At 36.1% G+C, this 22264-nt stretch overlaps 1 protein-coding gene across 2 annotated transcripts in view; it reads right to left on the reverse strand.

The window, feature by feature from the left end:
• Taf4b (TATA-box binding protein associated factor 4b) overlaps positions 1–22264 on the reverse strand; it is a 129120-nt gene that overhangs the window by 92793 nt on the left and 14063 nt on the right. For both annotated transcript variants that reach the window (XM_048806409.1, XM_048806408.1), the window contains exons 2-7: positions 21902–22047; positions 20619–20726; positions 15310–15471; positions 15089–15211; positions 8954–9043; positions 4402–5016 (exon numbers count right to left, since the gene is read on the reverse strand). In XM_048806409.1, coding sequence (XP_048662366.1) covers positions 4402–5016; positions 8954–9043; positions 15089–15211; positions 15310–15471; positions 20619–20726; positions 21902–22047 — 1244 coding nt within the window. The remainder of the gene's footprint in view (positions 1–4401; positions 5017–8953; positions 9044–15088; positions 15212–15309; positions 15472–20618; positions 20727–21901; positions 22048–22264) is intronic.

Below are 22264 nucleotides of genomic sequence, written 5' to 3' on the forward strand. Positions count from 1 at the left end.
CCATACAATTCTCCAGAAGAACTACTACAATTGAGAAGTAAATATTGTGGAAAACGTTTTAAATTCACAAATAATTAAAGAAATAAATTACCAAAATTTTAAACTTGACATTTTTAGACAGTCATCCAAGCCAGGTGTGGTGGAACATACCTGGAATATCTGCTGAGGCAGAAAGATTTCAAGTTCAAAGCCAGCCTCAGCAACATAGTGAGACCCTATCTCAAAAAATAAAGGGCTGGGGATGTGGCCCAGTAGTTAAGAACCCCTGGGTTCAATCCGTAGTAAAAAAAAAAGGACAGCCAAATGCATATTCTTTACACCATACTGAGTTACATGGATCCTATGGTCTGGTGTGGTCTCTCATACTTTGAATGATTATTTGCATATTTCTTATAAGGTATATAAAATGCTTTAGTCTTTTCTAGCATCTTCAGTATTTTAAGCCTCACTTCGGAGTAAAATTAAATTGATACTTTCATTAAAATATTATTTTTCTAAATCAGTTGACTTGAAAGAGTACCCTAGTTCTGTCCTCTCTATACATTACCATACAAAATGCTTTTTGTTCTTTTAGCCCAAGTAAATCTGTTATTCAATAAATTAACAAGGCATCTTCAGTGACCTGCCACTGTGGATTTTGCCATTTTAAATAGGTAGGTACGAATAGGCATATCAAATCAAAATTAAAACAAAGGCCAAAAAAAGAAAGCAAAATTCACATTTTATATTTAATATTATTGTGGAATATTAAATTTTTCACAACCTTTTAGGAATAAAAGTATGAATTAAAATCCCCCTAAAATTTACCATCAGATTTTGTTACATTTTTTTGTAATTTAAATTATTTCTAATGTATAACAAGTTAAACCCAAAAAATGTAAATGCTGTCAAGATATTATTATATTACCAGATAGTTTTCTGCTTCGAGACATTCCAGAAACCTAGAAGGTCCTGCTGGAAGCATCATAACCAAACCCTAATGGCAAAGTCACAGGATTCTAGACTGAAATCCACTACTTGCTGACTAATACTGGATAGGTCACTTAGAATTTCTGGATCTTTAGTTTTCTCCAAGCCTTTTCCTCATAAGAATTTAAAAATCCATTCCACAGAAGCAATATGCTCTTAGAAGTCTATGTAGCTAACAAAGTATTATTTCACCTTAGGGACCTATGTGTTACAAGATTGTCAATAATGATTAGTTAGCATTGGTTCAATCATCAGTTATGACCCATAAAAAGGATTTCAATTCTATTCAGTGCTTCCCCAAAGAAGCCTTTCCTTGGGGCAATTCCTCTGTTGCAGTGGTCCTCAAACCTGGCTTATCAGAACAATGTTTAATTTTTTAATCACTGCTTCTAAAAAGTTTGTTTTGGAAGAAGAAACAAGAACAACTCCCAGACCAACCAAAGCTACCCCCCAACCACCAACCAAAGCCACACACTACGGCATCCCCTCATCCAGTGCCTGTGTCCAGCTGTCATCCCCACCCATGCCCAAGAGAAAGGCTGCCGGGGATGCTAACAAAGTCAAATTGAAGAATGAACCAGAGAATATCCGCAAGCTGCTGCTCCTCCCGAGCCAGAGCTCAAGCCTAAAAAGGCCCGGCAAAGAAGGGAGAGAAGGTATCCAAGTGAAAACATGATGCTGGCCAGGATGGCAATAACTGCAGAAGATGGAGATACCTTAAAACAGACAAGCACAGAAAGCTGACGGTGCTAGAGATACGGAGTGAAAGGTGCACATTTTTGATGATGATGTACTTCTAGTGACTGAACAGTTTAAAATACTATTTTTTTCTACCAAGTTTCATAAAAATGCAGAACTTTGTTTTGCCCTTTTTTTTAAACTATATTGTTAGCACACGATATGTTAGAATCTAGATGTAAGGCGTCCCCTAAAGCTTGAGTGTGAGACAATGCAAGAGGGTTTAGAGGTGAAAAGATTGGGTTATGAGGGCCTTAAATCAGTGCATTAATCCACTGATAGGAATTAACTGAGTGGTAACTGTAGGCAGGTAGGGTGTGGCTAGAGGGCACAGGTCACTGGGGTATGCCTTTGGGGTACGTTTTGTGTATGGTGAGGAGAGCTCTCTGTTTCTTGGTGGCCGTGTCCTGAGCTGCTTTCCTCCATCACACTCTTTTGCCATGATGTTCTGCCTCACTTCAGGCCCCAAGAATGGAGTTGGCCATCGATGGATTGAGACCTCTGAAAACATGAGCCCCAAAATAAACTTTTCCTCCTCTTCAGTATTCTTGTCAGGTCTTTTGGTTGTAGCAGTGAAAAATAAGCTGATTAAAACAGAACATTTCATTGTTTTGGGGGAAGTAACATAGGTCACTAATAGAATGTCTCCAAAATTGAATTGCTGTAGGGAAAACACCTTACCCTACTAGTTTTGAGAGATTTCCTCTTGGCTCCCAGGAGGAGGGATTCCCTAACACTGGCACATACAGTCACCTTGACACAAATGCCTTGTGGTGTGGAAAAACTCAAATTCATCTTTATGTTCTCCTCTCCCTCTCTATCAGTGTGGATTTACTCCCCTGAACCCAGAGACATGTAGGGACCTGACTCCCCAAAATTGGTTTTACCCATATGTCAAGCAATCTGAACTGTCCAGTGACATCACTGAGATAGTGCCCCTCAAAAGAGCATTAGTTCCTTTTCTAGATTAATGATATTCAGATTGATAATTCTGCCTTTTTCATTTCATTTCCTGAAAATCAGGGTTAAATATGAAATGCCAATCCTCACTCTAAACTTTCCCTATTCAGAACATCAGTTGATGACTTCATTGGGTTTTATGGTGCTTTCTGATTTTAGTAGTCTACCCAAGAAAGGAGTTTGAAAGTTGCTGTAGACTTTTAACAATTGCTTACCCATGTCCTACCTGAAATATCTCATGTTTATGAAAAGAATCTTTAATAAAGCTGGATATATGGGGCTTGGAAAAAAATGTAAAATGTTGCTCTATCTCTGAGATTAAGTTGAGGCAAACAGAGAAATCTTGCACTGCAGGTGTATTTGAAAATCAGACCCAGAATAGGAAGGGCTAAAAAAAGATTCACGCATAGGAAATTACTATTACTTCCCAGCTATCCAAGAGTTAAGACTACCCTCCAATTCTGGGTACCTTATCTTCCCCCTTTTTTGTGTGTGTGGGGGAATGTTAGTTACCAGAGATTGAACTCAGGGGCACTTAACAACTAAGCCATATCCCTAGCCCTTTTTCGTATTTTATTAGAGACAGGGTCTCACTGAGTTGCTTAGCGCCTCACCATTGCTGAGGCTGGCTTTGAACTCTCAGTTCTCCTACCTCAACCTCTGAAGCTGCTGGGATTATAGGCATGAGCCACCGGGCCTGGCTTATCTTCTCCTTTGATTCTATGTCCAAAGCAGCCCTCTACCTTAGAAGACAATAATCCACAGATGTTAGCCTCTAATTCTGATCTGCAAACAAGGGTGGTGAGTATACACATAGTTTACACTCCAAAGAACAATGAACTAAAAATTTCAAAACACAACCTCTAACACAAAGGCTTACAAAAAAGAACATGGGCAATCACCAAAAATCAAAAGAAAGCAAACTCTGTTATGGTATAAAGAAGGGAAGAACTTTACAAGAAAAACCATGCACTCTCTCCCATAAGCTAACAATACTCACAGTCTTCTCACAAAATCTGTCTTCTCCTGAATAAAGCAGAACATTCTAGATATCAACTAATCAATAAACTGCTAAAATTTCCTTCTCTCACCTAAGAATCCCCCAAATGATCAAATTTAGGAAAAAATGCAACTTATTTATCCGTTCACCTGTCTTCATCAGCATTTTTTTGAAAAAAAAGAAATGTTATCATACTATCACCTATTTAAGGTCCTAACTATTGGGCAATACAAAACACAGGGACAGTATAAAACAATTAGCCCAGGCACTTAAAATATTATAACATAATGAACAACCACAAAAAACTGGTGCATTGTTCTAGATTAAAAAAGTGATAACTAAATGTAATAAGAAATTCTTCACTAGAAGCAAGAACAGGAAACATTATTGGGACAAGTAGGAAAAACTGTAAAACTGTACCAATATTAATGTCTCACGTATGATGATATGAATTGCTAATGTTTAAAAACAATTTTTTTTGTTAAGAGACACAGTATTTTGGGGAATGCACTGTCACAACTTCTGCAGCCAATTCTCAAAAATGATTTATGGAAAAAAAAATGTGTTTTTGTGCATGTGACTACAGACAGGGAGATGAAGCAAATGAGATAAAAAATTAACTGTCAAATTTGGTAGGATATATAGTCTTGCCAGTTTTTTACTAGTCTTGCCAATTTTCTGAATGTCTGAAACTTTCCAAATAAGTAACTGAGGAAAAATAAAATTTTACTCACTAGTTGCTTGACTTTAACCGCCTGTGGAATACCAGCTGGCTGTGAAAGAAGGGGGCCCGGCTGGGCAAGTTTGATTTGGACTGGAGTGCCAATGACAGGTTTGTCAAGTGTGGTCCCAGCAGAAGAAATGACAGGTTTCACAGATGGAATACAAAGAGCTGCAGCTGAAGTTTCTCCAAAAGTTACTGATGGAAGAGCCAGTGTTACTGCTGCTCCAGAGACTACTGGTTTCTCAGGTTGAAGTGAGACATTTGTTACTGTATTTGGTACCGATGTCACAAGTGGTTTTGAAGTCTGAAGCAAAACAGTTCCAGCTGTTGTTCCTCCTGGTACAGAAGCTGGACCCACAGAATGTAGTGTCACAACTCCAGTTTTTGCACCCCCTGGACCAGCAAGTGGATTCAGAGCTTGCACAGATACAGTTCTAGGTGTTGTTGTTCCAGAAACAATGATGGGCTTTTCAGACTGGGCTGAAGAAACTGTAGTTGTTGCCACAGGAGGTGTTGCTGTTGAGGTACAGGTGGTAATAACCACCTCACCAGAAGTCTGCTGAACACACTGCTGAATGAAGCTCTGGGAATTAGGTAGAAGTTGTCGTAAGGCAGTAACACTTTTCTGGAAACATGAAGAAAAAGAAGTAAATATTGAAAATAAGTTACAAGTAAAAACACTTCTCTCTCATCTTTATAACATAAAGCAAATCAAAACTACATCAAGTGTTTCAGTTGAGAAAACCTATTTTATCCAATCAGTATAAGATACAATTTAAAACCCAAAAGTGATTTTTCAATGTGAAATTATCATTTTTAGTATAAAACTTATTTTGGATATCTCAATTACCAACTTGGTAAAATAAAACACTATCCATAATCAGTGTAACTCCACATCACGTACAACCACAAGAAAGGGAAGTTATACTCCATGTATGTATAATATGTAAAAATACATTCTACTGTCATGTATAACTAAAAAGAACAAATTAAAAAAAAACACTATCATATTTCTCTGTATTCTATTCATCTAAACTCTTTAAAAGATCATTGCTGACTTTAGTAGCCATAAATTTACAATGCAGCAGAAATTCTTGTAAAATAACTTAAAAACTTTGGATAGAAATTGTCTTTACATTGAAATAGAGCTAATACAAACAAATGGATTTTTACAATCTAAAACAATTTTCTTAATTGAGTTATTAGCACATTTTATGACTAAATTTTGAGTCAAGTGTTTATCTTTGTATCTTTTACTAAAAGAACAAAGACAATTCAAGTGATAAACTGTAGATTTTGCCTTTTCACTCCTGGGATTTTTGTTTGTAAAAATGAAAAAAAATATATGAAAATACAAAAATGGTAGGTTATCTTCATGAGCTGTTTGGTAAGATTTCCTTATTGTGACACTTAAAATTCAGTCACATTGCTTATTAAGAGTTAGAAACAATGGAAATACTCAAAGAATAAAAATTTTTTAAAAAATAAACCAGGCAGAGTGGTGCATGCCTGGAATCCCAGCAACTTGAGAGTCTGAGGAAGGAGGATTGCAACTCTGAGGCCAGGCTCAGCAACTTAGCAAGACCCTGTCTCAAAGTAGAAAATAAAAAAGGGCTGGGGATGTAGTTCAGTGGTTATGTGCCCCTGGATTTAATCCCCAGTATCAAAAATAAATAAATAAAAAATAAATAAAAGCAAAAGCACAATTTATACACACACACACACACACAGATAGATAGATAGAGATAGAGATAGATAGATAGTAACTAAGAAAAGCAGAAAACCCTTCAAAAACTTTTTTCCAAAATATGAAAATGGCAGAAAACAAACAGCTGGAAATACATGGAAAAATGATTTAAGTAAGTTTAAACTGGGACTCTAACAGGAGATTCTCAGAAAACTATAATTGGAAAGAAATATTCAATAATAAGAGAGAGAATGCAAATGAATATTTGAATTAATTATCTTTTCATTACCCGGCCAGAGTTAAACTAAAATGTTAATTCCTTCATCCCTATGTCATACCCAACCCCCAAAAGCTCTCAGGGATGGGGGCAGGGAAATTCTCTCAAGAAAAGAGTCTAAGAAAGATCCTTAAAAAAAAAAAAATGGATACAGGGCTGGGGACATGGCTCAAGCGGTAGCGCGCTCGCCTGGCATGCGTGCGGCCCGGGTTCGATCCTCAGCACCACATACAAAGATGTTGTGTCCGCCGAAAACTAAAAAAAATAAATATTAAAAAAATTCTCTCTCTCTCTCTTTCAAAGAAATGGATATAAAATGCAAATCCTTCATAGTAATATTTGTAATTTACAGGTAATGTTATCTAGCAACAGGTTAAACAGCCTAAATTCTAGACCTGTAAGTTTGATTTTAAAAAATAATGTTAGTAGATTTAAATGGTCCTCTCTAAAATGGAAGCTACTACTTAGCTCCAAAATTATATGTAAAGGATCTAGCAGAGCATCTGTTATGGTTTAGATTTTTTTTTTTCTTTGAGGGGGGTGGATTTACTCACGATTGAACCCAGGCATACCCACTAAGCCACATCCCCAGTCCTTTCAAATTTTTATTTTGAAACAGAGTCTTGCTTAAATTGCTGAAGCTGGCATCAGACTTGAAATCCTCCTGCCTCAGCCTCCCAAGTTGCTGGAATTATAGGTAGATGCCACCACGCCTGGCTGCTTGGGATGTTAAATGTCCTTGAAAGACCCATGTGTTAAAGACCTGATCCCCAGTCCCAGCATGTTGCTACTGAGAGACGGCAGAAATTTTAAGAGGCTACTCTTTGGGTTATTTGAACCATGCCTTCAAAGTGGACTGTGGGGCTTAGTCTTTTCTTCTTTCTTCCTTTCATCACCAAGCCATGAGGTTAGCAGTTTCACTCTGCCATGTACTCCTGACACTGTACTGCCTCACAGAGGGCCAAAGCAATGGGACCAGCTGATCATGGACTGGAACTGTGTGACAAAATGTTTCTCTTTAAAAGTCTAAACATCTCAGGTATATGTTATGGTAATCGATAGCTAACTAACAACATCTGCTACATAAATTTTCCTCCTTCTCCTTCACAGTATAAACAATAAATACAAAACACACATATACTCAGAGAGAGTGAGTCATCATTATGAAATGCAGTACCTAGAGCTGAAGACCTTTCCAATGAAAGGGATTCAGGAAGAAATGCCTCTAATTTCTCAATCAAGTGGACAAATGGGTCATACAGAAAAGAGTATGAATCATTTCACAAATAGCTCATCATCTTTTTAGGCAAATTTATCCAATCCTAGTTATGGATTCTAGAAGTGTAAAGGACAAATCTCTTTCATATATATGTGCTTAAAATATATAATGATCCTTTGACTTCATTTCCCCAGATCAAGTCTTCTCTGGCTAATACATTCTCAGTCTCTTTATTTACACTTCATATCACATGACTTATCCTAATCAATTTAGCTACCTACTCAGAAATACTTTCTGGTGTTAAAACATCTTATGAAAATGGGATGCTTACATCTTCCTTTCCACTCTTCTTTCATGAAGCAACAAAAGGAGTTTTTAAAGCCTCCTACATCTCCCCTAGACAACTAACCCAAAAATTTCAAAAGGCAACTCCTCATTCTATTATGTCAAAATTTATGGGATGAGTTAGGCATGGTGGTGTACACCTGTCATCTCAGCAACCTGGGAGGCTAAGGCAGAAGGATCAGAAGCTCAAGGTCACCTTTACAATTTGGTGAGACCCTAAACAACTTAGCAAGATCTGGTTTCAAAATAAAATATTAAAAGGCCAGGTGCAGTGGCACTACAAGCCTGTAATCCTAGTGGCTCAGGAGGCTGAGGCAGAGGACAATCAGGAATTCAAAGCCAGTCTCAGCAACTTAGTGAGGCCCTAAACAATTCAAGAGACCCTGTCACTAAATAAAATATTATAAAGGGCTGGGGATGTGGCTCAGTAGTAAAACATCCCTTGATTCAATAACCCCACCCCCACCCAAAAAAAACATGGCTTTTTGGTTCATTACAGCCCAGACTCTTTAATGACTTTATAGATTTCAATTTAATTCCTTTTTAACTTCTGAGAATATAAATGGAATATTTTTAAGTCTGCAAAAATAAGCTCCTATTATCCAAGCTACTGCAATCCAGATTCTATATATTTCAATAAATCATAGGTTATGCCTAACAATATAAATTAATTTTTTAAATTATAATTTTCCCACCAAATTTGGCACTATTATGGTTTATCATTCTAAGAGAACATGAAATTAGGACAAATTAGAAAACCCTATTTTCTCACAATCACAAGAATTTGAATGTATTCCTGTACAATTGTTAAACAATATAACATTATATTCACGAATGAGATATTACTCCTGTTTTCTCAAAATGTTCAAATGAAAACAATACTATGACTGAGCCTTACAGTTTACAAAAGTATTAAAGTTCCTTCTCACACTGTTATATCTTCACACTGAATTACTGTCATGTTGAATATTCAGGCTTCAAATTATTTTAAAGAAATCTAATCCATATAATTTCTTCAAAGAATGTGACTCTACCTTAAGAAAAGGAACTAGATGAGGCTGAGGTGAAGACTTCAGTTCAACGTACAATTTCCTTGTAAATTCTTCTGCTTCAATTTTTGCATCCTAAAGAATGGGAGAAAGAAAACACATAGGTCTACAAATTTTCAGAAGAGGCAAAGCTAGGGATGGTGATGCACAACTGTAGTCCCAGTTAAAATCATAAGGGTAAAGAAGGAGGATCACTTGAGCGCAAGAGTTTGAGGTCAGCCTGGACAGCATAGGAAGACCCTGTCTTTTAAAGAAAAATTTAATTTAATTTAAAGATAAAAGAAGCAAACTCTGGGGGTATAGCTCAGTGCTTGGTTGCATGCATGAGTCCCTAGGATTGATCCTCAGCACTGCACAATTAAATAAAGAAAGGAGGCAAAGATTTGAAGCTTTTCACAAGTCCAGAGAAATTAGTAAACCTAAATAATAGAAATGTATATTGAAAGAGAATACATTGAAGGAATGATCTTTCTTCTTGTGGGGGTGGAGGACATTCCAGTAAAAAAAAACAAGTGAGAGAAGAGCTACATTATTACATCTTTCAAGAACAATTAAGAAGTAAAGACACAGGAGTTTCTTAGGATAGAAAGAAGAAGTTATCTGGAGGACTTTGAAGTTTTTGTTTTGTTTCTATAATTATTAATTATCTTAAGCTAAGATTATATTTTTAGAGTAATACTGAGTCCATAATAGCTGTCCCAAAGAACTTAGGAATGCTTACTTATTATTTTATATTCTAAGCACTTCAGGGATCTGTAAAGTTTAAAATATTTTTCATTAATACTAATCTTTTTTGCATTTTTCACTGTTGAAATATACCCTAGGGCTGGGGATGTGGCTCAAGCGGCAGCACGCTCGACTTGGCATGCGTGCGGCCCGGGTTCGATTCTCAGCACCACATACGAACGGAGATGTTGTGTCCGCCGAAAACTAAAAAATAAATATTAAAAAAAAAAAATCCTCTCTTAAAAAAAAAAAAAAAAAGAAATATACCCTAAAGCTGTAAAAACAAGAACATGTAAAACTAATGGAAAGAAGCAGTAGCAAAGTGAAATAGTTGTCATCATACTCTACACTGCTGTGCATTTATAGTTATGAAAAAAAATTATATGTTAGTTTTACTTTAAAACATTCTTTTTTTTTTTTTGGTGGTGGTGGTGGGGGGTGCAGGTACCAGAGACTGAACTCAGGGGCACTCAACCACTGAACCACAGCCCCAGCCCTATTTTGTATTTTATTTATTTAGAGACAGGGTTCTCACTGAATTGCTTAGCGCCTCGCTAAATTGCTGGGGCTGGCTTTGAACTCCCAATCCTCCTATCTCAACCTCCAGAGCCGCTGGGATTACAGGCATGTACCACCGCCCCCAGCTAAAACATTCTTGATGTAGTAAAAATTAGTATTATTAAATCTCAACTCTTCAGTAGACAGACATCTTTTTAATATTGTAGATAACAAAGTGGAGGCCACACATAAAGGACTTCTACTGCAGGCCAAAGAAAGATGCTCACAGAAAAGTAGTTTATGATTGAATTACTAGCTAAATTAGCAGCTTTTTTTCCATTTTTTGCTAGAAAGAATTACAAAACAACTGTGGTTATTCAGACTTGGATATTTAGAAAATACTTTCTCAAAAACAAATAAAACAAACTCCATTTCTATGAAGAAAGCAACTGATAGTATTTATTGTTAATGATAAAAATTAAAGCTCCCAAGACAAAATAATAATTTGTTTGTTCGTTCAGTACTGGGGATTGAACCCAGAGATATTTACCCACTGAGCCAAATCCCTAGCCCTTTTTTTAAAAAAAATATTTTTTTGAATTTTAATATTTATTTTTTTTTTAGTTTTCGGCAGACACACATCTTTCTTTGTATGTGGTGCTGAGGATCAAACCCAGGCCGCATGCATGCCAGACGAGCGCACTACTGCTTGAGCCACATCCCCAGCCCCTTAAAAAAAAAAAAAAATTTGTTTTTTAGTTTTTGGTGGACACAATATATTTATTTTATTCTTATGTGGTGCTGAGGATCAAACCCAGTGCCTCATGTATGCTAGGCAAGTGTTCTACCACTAAGCCACAACTCCAGTCCCATCTCCAGCCCTTTTTTTTATATTTTGTTTAAAAACAGGGTCTTGTTCAGTTGCTTAGGGCCTCACTAAGTTGCAGAGGCTGGCTTTGAACTATGTTCCTCCTGCCTCAGCCTCCCCAGCCACTGGGATTACAGGCATACACCACCACCCATGGCATAAATTTGGAAAAATATATAATGACTTCTCCTAGCCTGATAGCTTTCCAGAACTTTAAAAAAAAAAAAAAAAAAAAAACTCTTGACAAGATCATTTGGGAAATTAATGAACATGATATTTGGTATCTTAAATAAAGTATGTGAAAACATTTGGAAGATCTGTATAACATAACTCAATTAGTCAACATTTTCCAAATGACCAATGCATACTATTACAAAAACCACACAAAAACCAGTCACTCTCCTAATACTCAACAAAATAACACATCACAAAGTAAAGTAAATGTAGAAGCAGGCCTGAGAATCCAACTTCCTATTAAGTCAGACATTAAAAATATTTACAAAATGCAAAGCAATGTCATTTTTCTCAATTTTGTTTTGAAAACTACAGCTTTTATTTAAATGTTATTTATGTGAATATATATAAAGGGTTTATTATTATTTTAAAATAAATATAATTTTAAAACCTTTCTGTTTTAATTTCAGGTCCACAAAAAATAAAATCCCTTGAGGAGTCCCCAGTTTTTAAAAATATACAGGCATCCTGCCAGGTACAGTGACACATACCTATAATCCCAGCAACTTGGGAGGCTGAGAAAGGAGGATATCAAGTTCAATGCCAGCCTCAGCCACTTGGTAAGGCTGTAAAAACCTTATTGAGGGCTGGGGCTGTAGCTCAGTGGCACAGCATTTGCCTAGCATGTGTGAGGCACTAGGTTTGATTCTCAGCATCACATAAAAATAAATAAAGGCATGCTATCTACAACTATATTAAAAAAATAAAAAATTTTATTGAGACCCTGTCTCTTGGGCTAGGGATATAGCTCAGTTGAGCGTGCTTGCCTTGCATGCACAAAGTCCTGGGTTCAATCCCTAGAACACCCACACACACACACACACACACAAAAAAAAAAAAAAAAAAACACGGAGACCCTGTCTCAAAAAAATTAAAAGGGTTAGGGATGTGGCTTACTGGCAAAAAAGTGTCTAAGTTCAATCCCTAGTACCTGCATGCCCCCAAAAAAGAATATACAGCTATCCTGAGGCCCAAATGTTTGAGAACTATTTATCTTAAGTTAGAAAGAATATTTGCTTAATTCCTAACTATTGTTATCTGTCCACAAAATTCACACAAATCTTTTGCATTTAGAAACATTAAAATGTTTTATGGGATCTATGTTCTTTTTCATTACAACTCTCCATCTAGGACATTTCATTTCTGAGGAACAAGTCATATTTACTTTCAAAACTAAAATACTTTGAAAAGGAAAAAGCAAAAACCCAATGTTTACTTTTCAAAATGTACTCAAAATCATCCAAAGTATAAAATTGTTCATATGACTTAAATTTCTAAATATATAAAATTAAAATACTTTCCCAACTGAAAAACTAACTTTAAATATGCTCTATTTTTAATGCCTGATAGGAAGCATTTTTAAAAGTCATAAAGAAGACATCTGAATAAACTATGCTTGTTTTCCTGGACAATATTTGAAAAAAACATATACTGGGAAAAAGTGACCACATTTATATAATAAATACACAAAAATATTAATTATTTGATCATAGAAAACTGTAAATTATGAACAGTTTAGAAATCCAAAATAGGGGGCTGAGGTTGTGGCTCAGCAGTGTAGCACTCACCTAGCACGTTCGAGGACTTGGTTTCAATCCTCAGCCCCACATAAAAATAAATACAATAAAGGTATTGTATCCAACTGAAACTAAAAAATAGATATTAAAAAAAGAAATCCAAAATAATGTTTACCTATTATATTCCCAGTATATGTCTTAAGCACAAATGAAATATATGATAATTTCTACTCCATCCTATATTATATGGAGTATTTTACCTGAAAGAGGATATAAAAGATCAAAAATGTATAATATGGTGGCTAAAAGATACTTGGCACTTGTAGAAACCTCAGAAATGATCACATTTACTCTTCTCATCTTACAAGGAAACTAAGGCCTAAAAATGTTAATTAACTTCCACAAGTCCTACAGCTTGGTGTTTGGAAGTATGAGAAATTAATTTCATCATTTATTGATAGCTGGCTTTCTGGCACTCTGCAATTCTAGTGACATTTTCCATGGTTGCTTTGGTAGCACATATACTAAAACTGAAATGATAAAGAAATTAGCAATAATATCAAGAACTATGTAATGTTTTGAACAACCAACAATAAAAAATTAAAAAAAAAAAAAAGACTCTTCAGGTATTTTCATAACATTTGCTAATTGAAGTTTCATTTAGGAAAGAATCTGATAAACCCAATTTCATTATGGCTTAAATGACTTATAAAATTTAGAGTCATTCATTTGAACAATGTAAACATTTTTAAAGGGAATAAAAACCTGAAGCAAAAAAAAAAAAAAAAAAGAAATTAGCAATAGTCCCCCACACAAGGATGACATGCAAGTTAGTGAAGCATTCTATATTATAAAAAAAGGTTTTTTTTTCCCTAATGAACCAAAGAGTCAACCTCTCCAAGGCCTTTTTTTTTTTAAGAGAAGGGAAACAAGGCTGGTATAGACAAAATAATATGTATCAAAATATCATGTTATATATGCATCTTATATATGCAAAAAAAAAAAGCAGTATTAAGAAAAGGAATGCAACTGGCAGAGTTGTCCCAAGCCTGTAATCCCCGGGGCTCAGGAGGCAGAGGCAGGAGGATTGCAAGTTCAAAGCCAGTCTCAGCATTACAGTGAGGCCCTAAGCAACTTAGATCCCATCTCAAAAAACTTTTAGGAAGGGCTGGGGATTTGTCTAAATTTTATCATCATTACAAAGCTTTTAAGAAGTAAAACCAGCCCCTCCCATTCTCTTTCTCCATCTTTCCTTTCCACCAGGTAGTGTGCATGAATGTACAGACCCATGCTCTCAAGAGCATCAACAATGCCAAAAAGAGAGATGAACACCAGGTCCTAATTAGGCCATGCTCCAAAGTTACTGTCCAGTTTCTAACTGTGATGATGAAGTATGCTTACACTGGTGAATCTGAAATCACTGATGATCACAGATCTCAGAAAATTGTTGTGAATCCCAAAGGCAGGTTAAACCAGTGTGGAGTGATCAGCCCCAGATCTGATGTACAGCTCAAAGACCTAGAAAAATGGCAGAATAATCTGCTCCCATTCTGTCAGTGTAGTTTCATTCTACTGACAACCTCAGCTGGCATCATGGACTATGAAGTATCAAGACAAAAACTTTTTCACACATGGGGCTGGGGCTGTAGCTCAGTGGTAAAGTGATTACCTAGTACATATGAAGCACTGGGTTTGATCTTCATCACCACAAAAAAATTTTTAAAAATAAAGAATTTGTTTAAAAAAATTTTTTTTTTCACACTGTAGGGAAAATCCTGGGATACTTTTTCTAGGGATATAAAACAAATACAAATAAAATGCCTCAATGGACTCAGCTTCTTAAAAAAAATAAGAAGAAGATGCAAAACCAAGGTTTATCAAGAAGTACCTTTAAAATAACATCATTAAAAATATAGAGAGGGCTGGGGTTGTAGCTCATTGGTAGAGTGCTCTCCTTGCATGTGGAGGGCACTAGGTTCAATCCTCAGTACCACATGAAAATAAAATAAAGGTATTGTGTCCATCTACAACTAAAAAATATTTTTAAAAATATATAGAGAGGGCTGGGATTGTGGCTCAGTCGGTAGAGTGCTTGCCTCGCATGTGTGAAGCACTGGGTTCAATCCTCAGCAACACATAAAAATAAGTAAATAAATAGAAGTATTGTGTCTATCTACAACTAAGAAAATATTTTAAAATATAGATAGATAAATAAATAGAAAGATACTTCCAATTTTCAACAGATAAACCTTGCAAGATTTTATAGTACTAACTTACCAAAAGTTGTTCTACCAGCTTCTTCACATTCTGCCCCATTTCTGGAGACTGTGATCCACTGCATGCTAGTTTTATTAACATTGCCAGGAAGTTCTTACATTTCTTCACGTTTTCTAGCATTGTCTACATATGGAAAAATAATCACAATTGTTAGCTAGCAAAGAAGAATCAAGAACAATGGTAAGGAACTGCATTAATGCAAGGTGCAAGTGAGAGCTCACCGGAGAAAGATCAGTCTGAGCAGCTGCTGAATTCTCTGCTTTCAGATTAGGTTCATTTGAAGGGGTAGGTGATGATCCCACACTTGAAGTCTTCAAGGTAGATACAGTACTTGCCGGCTTTACAGGAGTAACTGTGACAACATTGGTTGGCACAGCCACAGACTGAAATTAAATTAGAAATGCATTACTATGATACCTAAGTGGGCATCTCATTTCACCCTTATCAGTCTACAAATGAATCTTGACATCTTTGCTTTTATGTGATGCTCTAATAGTCTACGGCAATGTAATGATATTAGAAGAGCTCTTAATTCTACCAGATCTGGGTTACATTCTCATCCACCTTCCAACTCTTCATTGCCACCTACTGCAATATTAAGTATAGGCAAGTTATTCTCCTAATCCTGATTACTATTTGAAAAAAAAAAAAAAGATAATAATGGTACTTACTCTTCTAGGGTTGTCTGGAAAATAATACAATACAAGCCCTTAAAAATATTATTAATGCTTCTTCCAAAGTATATGAAAAAACAAGTCTTTATATGAAAACAAAGAATTTCCTGTCCTGCTATTTTCTTTTTCTTAAGTATAAAGCAGAGTGATCTACTGATTATCTTATATTCAGATATGCTGTTTTTATATAGACATTAAACATAAAAATATTACAAAATGTGATATTATTTTCACACTGAAAAGAATTTATTTTTTCTACACTATATCAGAATGAAGTGTGACTCTAGCACCACCTTCAGGACAAAAATTTTACTATAAGAAATCATGAGCTGGGTAAGAACACATTGAAATAAAGCAACAGTTTTATTTTTAAAACAAACACTAAAAGTTACATGTTGTAAGAAAAGTTTGAGGGGCAGAGGGGAAAGAATAGAATTCACAATTCACACATAAAACTAAATATTGCATCATCATTTTAATCTAAATGCTTGTGTTCTACAGGCATACAACACAGAAAGGTCAGGTTGCTATTATCCTCTACAAAATTTCTTTCTATGATAGTCAAGGTAGCTCAATCTGAGTGACACCAAAATTTTCCATTTGGGAAAGAGCGGCACATATATCAGACAAGAATGTTTTGAAGGTAAAAAATGAGAAAGAAATTTAAAAGTGCTGATCAATGATGAGGACTAGAACTAATGATGTAATGGTAAAAAGAGATAAAAATTAAAATTACAAGTAAATTAGTAAAATTTTATTAAACATCAGAGAAATCCTCACAGGCAACATCAAAATGATGTTGATCTTATTCATACCCTTAATTCTGCGCTCCAGGGACAAATACTGTGCAGATTCTTCTAGAAATTTTCTAATTAACATTTAGGTTTATAGACAGTAAATAAGATTATTTCTTCAGAGTCTACCTTATAATCAGGCACAAACTCTCTATAATACTATATTTAAGAAATTGTCACTAGTATCACAAAAATACAAAAGTGTAATCTGGAATTCTAGCTACTGATTGTGATGGCTTTTGATGACTGATGGGAAGGGTATCTCCGGGAATTACTGTCCCTCTACCTTATGAAGCAAAATGAGGTCCAATGAAATGTGAGTTCAGGAAAAGTATCCTACTGTTTGTGAGTAGTAGACTTACTTAAGGCATTTTACTTTCCTTGTCAATAATTCATCCTTTCTCTAAGCTATAGTTCCTAAAGGGCCCACATGTTAAAAACTTGGTCCCTAACCCATGGTGCTATAGGGAGATGGTAGAATCTTTGAGAGGTAGAACCTAGTGGGAGGACTTCCAGCCACTGGGAGTGTGCCCTTGAAGGGAATACTGAGGCACAGCTCCTTCTTCCTCTTTTTTGCTTCCTTGCCATTAGGTGAACGGGCCTCCACTCATGTTCCTGCCATAATATACTGCACAATCAGTCATGGACTGAAACCCCCAAAACTGTGAGTCAAAATAAATCTTTCTTCTTTTTAAATTGATTTATCATAGTAATTTGTTACAATAATGTAAAGCTGACTAGCACATTCCAGCACAAATCTGTCCTTAATGATCCTTTCTAATATAGGTACTACCTGTACCTTAAAGGATACATGTACCTTCCATGCCAATCTCATGTATTAAGGGACACAGTGAAGTATAAAATCCTGGTCTTCTCATCACAGTATTGGACAGCTGTTCTTAAACTCAATCATAATTCTACCTTAGACTCAATATTCTACCAGCCAAGGATATTTCCATTCTTTGCAAGACTGGATTACACTGATTAAGCATGTCTTGGGTACAAAAGAGAAAAAAATAAAATATGTGAATAGAATTTTTGTGAAAAGAATCTGTGTGAAAATCAGTTACACATAGAGCTAGTAAAATGAACTATATTCAAATTTAGCAGACCAAATTACATTTCAAGAAGGGTCATTTTTTGTACCTATGTGAGATTGTTCATATTGAATTAGAAATTCTAATTTTAAATCAAATTATTTGCACATTAACATTCTAATCTGACAATTAGCCAATATATCTTCATCTTTAATTTAACATACAACTGAACATTAAAGGACGGGTGCATATAACTGTAGCGCCTCAGAAGGCTGAGGCAGGAGGATCTAGAGTTCAAAGCCAACCTCAGCAACTTAGAGAGGCCCCATCTCAAAATAAAAAAATAAAAAGGGCTGAGGATATGGCTCAGTGGTTATGTAACTCTGAGTTCAATCCCCACATCCCCCCAAAAAAAAAAGAACACTATAAGATTTCAAATTATTTTGTGTGTTATATTTACTATAGTGGAACATTTTTAACAATGTCTATCTAGGGAGAAAGCTCCTGATAAAAGGATGTTTGTGCTGCAACTACTGATGGATCCCCAGTTCACTAATGAATTACTCCCTAAAGGTAAGGCAGAAGACTGAGGAGACCTTGTCAGAGAGACTCTGGGATCTGACAGAGATGTTCCCTAAGAGGATATGGTCCACAGTGAAAGCCACTTTTGATCTTTCCCTCTTTGTGTCTCAAAAAAAATGTACAGGTTTTCCAGGGAAGCCTTGCAGACTGGGACCACTTTCTTTATGATCCTGGTTCTTCCTGTTGTATTCAAGACTAAGACACTGCAAATGGAGCAAGAGCAGCAATGGCAGTAGCAGCAGATACACTTAGGGCTGAACACAAGGCTGTCCGTAGGAAGGTGAGGAGCTATACGTATACTTCCTTTCCTGGAAAGAGCAGATTATTACTGCTATAGTTGACCTGTCTTTGAAAGAAATGTAAAATTCAATTATGTTTGGACTGCTGATTACTTAGTAAGGCTTTTGTTTCTTTTTTTAACTTTGGCACACTGATCTAAACCTGGTAGGAAGGATTCTAACCTAATGGTCTCATGAAGAGACTCCCAATTTGCATGCTGTCCTATTTTTTCTTGTCCTCATTCTGATACCAGAGAACAACTGTGCAGATGGTTATTCCAGCCCTGGCTACCCTACCCTTTCCAGTAAATTGCTCCGAACTAGAAGATCTCCTCACTACCCCACTATAGGGTAGAAACTCATGCCCCGTAATGGGAGGGAAGGTTTCCTGACCATTAATGACTTTTTTTCCCTTATAAACAATGGAGATTTGGGGGCTGGGATTGTGGCTCAGTAGTAAAGTGCTTGGCTAGCACACATGAGGCTCTGGGTTTGATCCTCAGCACCACATAAAAATAAACTAAAGGTTTTTGTGTACACCTACAACTAAAATTTAAAAAAAAAGAAAGAAAGAAAGAAATGGAGGGGCTGGGGTTGTGGCTCAGAGGTAGAGCGCTCATCTGGCACATGCGAGGCCCTGGGTTCGATCCTCAGCACCACATAAAAATAAATAAATAAAATAAAGGTATTGTGTCCATCTACATCTAAAAAATAAATATTAAAAAAAAAGAATAGAGAGATTTGTTGGGGAGGGACATGCACATAATATAAAAATGACAAAGTGCATTACATCTGTAGTGTAAAGAACCAAGATTTTCAATGTATACTGGAGAAAGGGGAGGCTGATGGCAACTTCAGCCACAAAATGGGGACAATGAGGATTATGAAGAACAAAGCAGGGGCTCATTTCCTCTATACATTTTGGCTATTAGACCTATGTGTAAAAGCAGGGGGGGATTCACTTTGTATTTGAATATTAAAATTTATTCCAACTTAAGAAAAAAAAAAGTATAATTTTGGCTCCCATCCTTTACCTCTTCCCTTATTTTCCTTCCTTTCTCCTCTCCACCCATGCTCTCTTGCCACCAGATCCCTTCTGCCACGGGACTAAGCCCTTCCCAGATGCTGACATCATGCTTAGACTTCCCAAACTCCAAAACTATGTGTCAAACTTTTGTTCATTATAAATTATTCAGTCCGTGGCATTCTGTTATAGCAGCAAAAAACAAACTCAAACAGAAACAAAGACAAATATTGGGATGAATCCGCACAGATTCCTCAAGGATGAGAGTCTGTCCATGCTACCAGGTAACTACCAAGACCAGCATAGTTGGTAGTTAAGAGTGAGGATAATCTAAAATAGAGGGAGAGAGAGATTATTACTATCATCTGCAGCCTAAGACCCACTGAAGCAGTGGGACTATAGTTCATCCCATTAACCTATCTTCTTTGTTTCCTCAAGGAGGTAACCCAGTAGAATCCCAGAACCATTGGTCTCTGAGGTGTATACCTGTCTAGTTCTCCACTTGGAAATACATCCAAATGAGGTAACAAGTAGACTAGGATGAATCATCACAAGGAAACACTGGTATTGTTCTAGCTGCTGGGGGAATGTAACTGGACAGCTTCCACCTGACAGGTCCATTAGGTTTCCCTCTGATACAGAGAATCACCTTGTTCAAAAGTACAATGTTTAGTGAGTCCACATCCAATGACTAATCCCAGAGCAGGAAGTAAGGCCCAGCCAACCATGTTGGCCCACAGTGGAACAATACTGATAAGCAGCATTAGCTCCAAAGTTCTCCACCAGGTTGACTCAGGTTTCCCCGGGTCTACATCTAGTTTATACTCACTCTCTCCTTCCCCTTCACAAGTATTGATCCCTAATAAATATCTCAAACACCAAATTCTCTAAGCACCTGCTTCTAGAGACTATGACATAAGGCTATTAGGTGAATTTGTATTAATACATTTAGTAAAAATGTATCCAAAAATACATTTTGTTGTTTCCTATACCTCTAACAGTCCCCAGTTTGATAAGTGTCAGCTTTATTAATGAATTGCCCTCTTTGATGTCACAGAATCAACAACTTACACATATGACAGGAACTAGTGAAATAATAAAGATGAGAGAATGACATGACCACACATAATTCACAACTTACTTGTACTGAGGAAGGGTTCGAACCAGTGGTTGCCACAGTAGCTCCTATCTGAGCCAACTTTTTAACAGGTGTCACAGCCACTTTCTTGATTAATTGTGAGCTAGAATTCTTGGGGGTGAGGAACAAGATAACACAAAGCCATCAGTATAAGTAATTTAAAATCAATCAAATTATGAAGAACATTAGAACACTTTTTTTTTAAAGAGAGAGAGAGAGAGAGAGAGAGAGAGAGAGAGAATTTTAATATTTATTTTTTAGTTTTCGGCGGACACAACATCTTTGTTTGTATGTGGTGCTGAGGTTCGAACCCGGGCCGCACGCATGCCAGGCGAGCGCACTACCACTTGAGCCACATCCCCAGCCCAACATTAGAACACTTTACCATAGCAAATTTGTTATAATTGGATTTATAACCTTATGGTTTTATACACATTCTATACTGTAACCTTACTGATCAGCCAGGCATGGTAGCACATGCTTGTAATCCCAGAAACTCAGGGGGCTGAGGCAGGAGGATGGAAAGTTCAAGGTCAGTCTCAGTAACTCAGCCAGGCCCTAATCAACTTAGTGAGACCGTGTCTCAAAATAATATATAAAAAAGGGCTGGGGATGTAGCTCAGCAGTAAAGTACAGAGTATGGTTCAATCCATAGTACATCCCCCCAAAAAAGATTCTGTCACACCAGATAGGCTTCAGTTATATAGAAAGATTACCAAGTACTTAAAATAAATCATTTCCTAATAATGCAAAACTAATGAAATATGGTAGCAGACTTCTATATTTTTAACAATAATTTCTGTAAGGTATGAATAAAAATGAATACTACAAATATTCATTTATATACTATTTCACCACAAATTAAAACTGAAGCAGATGGTTATTTTCTTTCAAGATGCAAAATGCCCTTTGAACATATCCTTTGAGGACTATAAAATCTTTTGAGTACGAAGATTAAATGTTCATTATTTTAACAGTTATCAAATGACAAAACCCAAAAAATCTTGATTAAATTAGCATATCGAAAGAAAGGTGTTTAATTTAAAAAGTTGAGCAGAATCATCTCAAATTATGTTTACTGGCAAAGATAACAGGTGGGAAATGAGGAAGCTTAAGATATATTACAGGGGAGGGGCTGGGGTTGTGGCTCAGTGGTACAGCACTTGCGTAGTATGTGTGAGGCACTAGTAGGTTCAATCCTCAGTATCACATAAAAATAAATAAATAAAAAATAAAGGTATTATGTCCATCTACAACTAAATAAATTTTTTAAAAAGATGTATTACCGGCATTGTACAGATTTTGACTGTTTGAGCATTTGTTGGTGCTGCTGGCCTTGCAGCTATGTTACTTGTGGTCTCAGCTCTTGTAATGGCTTGCTGAGGAGATACCAACATCAACTGACCACTGTTACTTTTGATCAAAACTGTTCCTATAGTTAAAAAAAAAAAAAGACCTCAGTTAAAAAATAAAATAAAACATAACCATCACATATTGTCTTTTCCCATTTTAACACTATAAAAAGCTCTGAATAAGTACTTGGTATATAATAAATTCCATATCCACTAATTATCCAACAAAAAAATGATAAAATGTTTTCATTCAAGTTATTTAAAACATTTAAAATCTAAACATTTGACAAAGATACT

The sequence above is a fragment of the Marmota marmota genome, unplaced genomic scaffold, assembly GCF_001458135.2.
Source record: "Marmota marmota marmota unplaced genomic scaffold, marMar, whole genome shotgun sequence".
Classification (NCBI taxonomy): Eukaryota; Metazoa; Chordata; class Mammalia; order Rodentia; family Sciuridae; genus Marmota; species Marmota marmota.